At 27.5% G+C, this 5,708-nt stretch overlaps 1 protein-coding gene across 1 annotated transcript; it reads right to left on the bottom strand.

The window, feature by feature from the left end:
- Positions 1 to 207: 207 nt before the first annotated feature.
- On the bottom strand, positions 208 to 4,181 carry LOC129981856 (cytochrome b-c1 complex subunit 6, mitochondrial-like). Its single transcript, XM_056092890.1, has 2 exons — positions 3,823 to 4,181; positions 208 to 433 (listed from the first exon to the last, which is right to left on the bottom strand). Exon 1 carries the CDS (start codon positions 4,086 to 4,088, stop codon positions 3,828 to 3,830), a length of 261 nt encoding a protein of 86 aa, XP_055948865.1. The 5' UTR covers positions 4,089 to 4,181; the 3' UTR covers positions 208 to 433; positions 3,823 to 3,827.
- Positions 4,182 to 5,708: the final 1,527 nt, after the last annotated feature.

Genomic DNA, 5,708 nt, shown 5'->3' with positions numbered 1-5,708 from the left:
GTGATTGTGATATCAATAAATTGATTTCATTGAAAGAATACTTTTTTCAATCTAATTTTACAGGTTTTAAATATTGTAAAAATACAACGAGCAGCAGATTGTAATGCAATATCAACTGCTAACATGTTGACTAAGAATCTTAACATTCTGTGAACATTCAAGGAAAAAAAATGAATTCTATAAATTGCACACATAAAGAAATATTACTTCTACATATAAAATAACATTTATTTGGATAGAGAAAACAAAATCAACACAAATTATTTCAGTGAGCTAGAAAAATCTAACTGTATTCAATCGATTTACAAAGCACATTTTTGACTGAACATAATAGAGCCAATTAACTACGATGATTTTTATCTAATAAATAAAGTTGACTTTTATTTTCCATCCAAGAATCTTCCAGATTTCACCATTCTAATATGTAAATTTCCTAGGAAAAAAAAATATATACATATCTTAGAACCATAAAGAGAATAATCAACTCAAATTATACAATTTAATCCTTTAATTAGGTTAAATTATTGGTATAGAATTTTACGATTAGGAACAAATTCATCATCTCCAGTTAGACAGCAAATCAGTGTTAAACCAGAGACAGTTTTACAATGATTTTTTTTTTATGTGATTATGATTTAAAAAGAAGTTAAAATTAAATAATTCATTTAATAGTAATTATTAGTTTAAAAAAATAATGAATATGAAATATTTTATGAAATAAAGATCGTTTTTAGCAACAAGATTTTTTCCTGAATATTAAATAAATTTAAACTGTTCCAATTGTTTGCAGTTAGTATTTTCATTATTTTTTAAGCTTTGATAAACAAAATAAAAACAGCTTTTGTACAAATATTATACATGTGATGCCCTTGGAGCCATCACATGTGTAATACCTCATATATAAATGTTCAATTTTTAAAAACCAATCAACATATATTTAAATTTTATTTATTTATAGTGGCCCTTTTATGATTACATATTTTTTTCTTTCTTTCAGAAGAGTAAACAGGAAACATTAAAGGAAGAAAAAAGCAGTATATCTGGATATCGGTGATTTTGACATAACTTAAACAATAGATCGCTGGTCAAATTTAGATTTTCTAATATTGGTTATACATAAATAATTTTATATAATATAGTTTGATAGGAAAATAAACAATCACTAATCTGGCACTTTAGTTATACTGACAGATATTTGATCTAATATCTCTCAGATAACAGAGAGTACTGTAGTAATTATAAAATTTATGGGTTATAATATTACTTGAAACAGTAAGTTCAAGTGAAATGATCAATATCATTTCATGGAACCACAAAGCACCATTTAATTAAAAATTAAATTTCAATCCTCTGCTAACATTTGTGAAATCATTTTCTGCTGAATTATAAGAAAATGACCAAGAGCAGTGTTAGTGTGTGTGTGTGTTAATAAAAAGTTACTTTACTTTCTTCAATGTTCATTTCATTCTCATGCTTTACAATCAGAGGAAAAAAAAAAAAAAAAAAAACTGTTCATCAGGATGGAAACATGCTAAAATGCTTGATAACCCAGCCTCCCCCATCCAATCTTTTCTTTAAACCTTTAATGTACTGGTCAAGCATAAAATAATATGCATGTATACTATCAGAAAGATATAGGATAAAAAACTGTGATTTTTTCTTCAGATTTATGACAAAAATTTTATTGGTAATTACAAGAGTTATCTGGACATTTAACAAGAATTATTCAAAAGATCATATTTGAATAGATAAAAGTAGCTTAATTATTGTTTTTCTTCCCACTTCTTTTTCACTTTTTATATCTTTTAATATTTAATATATAATTTAATATATATATTTTTTTGTTATCAAAACAATACAGAAGTCACTTTTTTTAAAACTTTATACTTTTCACAACAATTTTTAAAGCTTTGTTTAATAATGAAATGGAAAAAATAATCTTTTAACTAAATGACTTCTGGAATAATACGACTTGTAGAAGCATACCTCCAAAATAATTTATATGTTACACAATTTTTAATTTTAACACTCTCTAAAAATATTTCAGAAATGTTTTAAACTGACATAGCTCTCTGTCATCTATAAATATAAAATTTTGTTCAAATTAAAATTACTTTTGTAAGAAAGGAAAATATTATTAAACAATTGAAATATGTTAGACTTAATAATTTAGGCACAATAGTGAATTAGATTTGCAATATATTTTTATAGCCATAATGTACATAAAGAAATCAGTTTTTTATTATATTTTTGTGGCAATAACATATATGGCTTTCCAATACATTTCTACACTGCATTAACTAAGTACATTTTGTCCATAAAATATGTGCATTACAAATAAGTTAAAAAATATTTTCATGCAAAACAGAATTTCCTCTGTCAGTTTCATCGTCACTTCTTGCACATAATATGCTTCCCGGATGAATGAAAGCGAAGTTAAAAGTTTCAGTCTATTCGGCCCTACAACTGCTCAAATATGTTTACACATACACATAGCCATGTAAATAGGTTGTGAAAAGGAAAATTAATATTTTTCAATCATTTATAGCATTATATTGGAAAAGAATATCTGAAATTTTACCAGAGGAAGAAAAGAAGTAAAACAGTAAGAGCGAGGACAAGTTTAAATAACTGTTGACATGTGTTAAAAAAGCTTTTATAGTTACTGTCTGTCAAAAACCTCCTGTACTTTTAACCATTTATATAGTAAAATAAAGATGAGATGAGATGTTTACATTTAACAATAAGATGAACTTGGATTATTCATGGACTTGGTACGTGTCAAAACTGCAGATAATGCATAACATTGTCTGAAAAATATACTAATTCACAATAAAATATTTAAAAGCAATTTTTATTTACTGTAAGGGACCTAAACATTAAATTAGGATGAATAAATGGATGATTTCTATTCTTAAAATTTGTTAGTTCAATTTTTTACAAAATAATAATAACTTTTATAGTTAAAACATATTTTTTTATTTGTTATTGAATTTTTTGATAACATTTTGAGATTAGCAATAGTAGATAAACTTGGTCACATTTAATGATATTATATAAAATATTCTTCATGTCAATTCTGAAAGCTATTTTGCCACTTGAACTAACCATAACCATATAAGGATTTAATAGATGCAATTTTGAGTGTAAATAAAATAGTTTGGTCATAAATCACACAACACTAACATACATACGGTGGGGGGGGGGCAGAACGAAAAAGTATCTAATTGAGAGGAAATCAAGGTCAAAGAATGATGAATTCTAGAAATGGTTAATCCTTCCTCATCTCACCCCTTCGCAAGATAGAATCGCCGAAATGTGATAATCTTGGGATACTTAAGTATACAATATTTGTAATACCATTTTAATATAATATTTTCTTCTTTTTGTTGATCTTCTCTTAATAAACCTTCAAATAGAGATTATCTCAGAAGCTGTCTTTCTATTCTGACCTGCCCACAAAAGCAATTAAATTCCAGAGACTGATTTTCTCCTGTTGATAGGTCATCTCAAAGTGCTATAAATTGCACCAATGGGCTATGTTATACTGCAATTAAAAATTTGTCTATTTGAAGAGGAAAATGTTTCATTTCAATTACATTCTGCATAAAATGTAAGTAAATACAACATTAATATGCTCTTACAGAAGATTCATTCTAAACTTTTTTTAACAACAATTACTTCATGCATTTTTCTATATTTATACAATAAATACAAATATCATTATTTACAAAAATATGAAAAAAATATTGAAAATCAAAGATTATGTAAGATACCAGGAAGATCATGGAATTAAAAATTAATATAAAAAAAGAAACTTACTTATTTTATTTGACGTGTTTGAAAATTTCTTTAACAGCACAATGATCCCTACAATGTAGCAGATCTATAAGTTCCTCGGCGCAACTTTCCGAAGTTTTCTTGCGGCTGCTTACTCTATCACTACATTCATTGAGCTTCTCAACCAAATTGGCACAGTGTTTTTCAACACATTCTTGCCTTATTTTATCCATAGGATCTTCTAAATCTTCCTCCTCCTCCTCTTCAGGTGGAGCAGCAGCATTAACCTTCATTTTTTCAGCAGCCATAGCAACTTTTTGAAAATATTTCAATAAGGCAAATAACCTTAAGATTTTTAATGCAAAAAGGACAAACAGCAAGACAACCGTTACAGTGGCAGTTACAGTTCTGATATAAGCAAGCAGATGTCAATAAAATTTTACAATAGACAATTGAAATTTTACAATAGGCAATTTGATTTGGCAACAAATTGTTTACAAAGTCTTTATGGCAAAAGAAAATAAATTTTCATCATAAAAGTTATTTTCATCCTAAGATTAGAAGGCGAATAGTTCTTCTACACTATCCATTCAATCAACAAAGAAGCATCCAAGGACTTTAAATAAAGTCATAAAGTAAAGATTGCATCAAAAAATTTATTTTTATTGCTATAGCTTGAAAAAGCTTTGAAAATATTAAATGAGAGGTGTTTTTTTTTAATATTTCATATTTCTTCTAAATAATGAAAGCTCTAAATGACTCTTTATGGGACAGTTGCAGAAAGTTGTGGTTGTCTGGTGACAGTTTCGGATCATCACTGAGATGGCACTCGGATTCGATATTAAAAAGTTCGATGAGGGTTGGCAATAGGATGGATAACGAATGTTTGACAATAATGATTCTGTATTCAATATCGAAAATTCACAAATACAAGTGATTAATACTACTGTGATAATATTATACAGACATTGAATGTAATCAACACCACCGGTATCTAAATGGTGTTGGTGTAATTCAATTGTAAATATGAACTTAATGATGATTTTTTTAGTTTGCATTAGGGATGACGAATATTTTAAGAGCGGTTATTACGTAACCAATATCAAAAAGTCACAAATAAAAGTGATCAATACTTTTCAAAGAGGGGTGTGATTCAAATCCTTGATACGATCTTACTGGTGATATTTTGATTACAGGTTTTGGATCACGATAGAAAGTAACAATCGATACGATATCACTGAAATTTGCCGGAGCGGTGACTTCACTGAAAAGTAACAATCGATACGATCTGTCCAATGGAAGCTCTCGAAAGAAATCTGTGATTGGATTGAAAAGTGAACGGACCGGTTATTGGAATTATCGTATTGTATCATTGAATTGCATATCAATGAAATTTATCGGAGTGGTGATTTCACCGGAAAGTGTGAGGCTTCACTGGAAAGTGCGAAGTCACCGCTCCACTTTACGGGAGTGACCGATATTCGTATTTGATGATGCACTATTCCATACAGACCATTTTTAATTGCTCGTGACATGATTGACTTTGATTACATGTATTCTGTTTACTGCTGGCGCCATCTATTGGTAGAATATAGGACTAAAATAAACATTTTAAAGAAATGACATATATTTTTAACTCACCTTTTCCAGAAAATGGTTCCCTCTAATAAATAAATTAAATAAATAGTTTTGAGAAAGAAAAAAAAAATTAAGAAGTAAGCTGAAACAGATAAATTAATTCAATCACACTTTACTTAAATTAGTAAATTAAGTATTAATTACAATTAATAAATTTTATATTTAATATTAAGTAATAATTTTTAATTAATAATATGATTGAAATAACAGATATTTGGAACGCATATTTAAAAATAACAATAGCAATATTATTTGTTATTCAAAAAATCGTGGATTATGCATCTCTAGTT

The sequence above is a fragment of the Argiope bruennichi genome, chromosome 8 (assembly GCF_947563725.1).
Source record: "Argiope bruennichi chromosome 8, qqArgBrue1.1, whole genome shotgun sequence".
NCBI lineage: Eukaryota > Metazoa > Arthropoda > Arachnida > Araneae > Araneidae > Argiope > Argiope bruennichi.
This window is presented reverse-complemented; position numbering and strand designations above follow the sequence as displayed.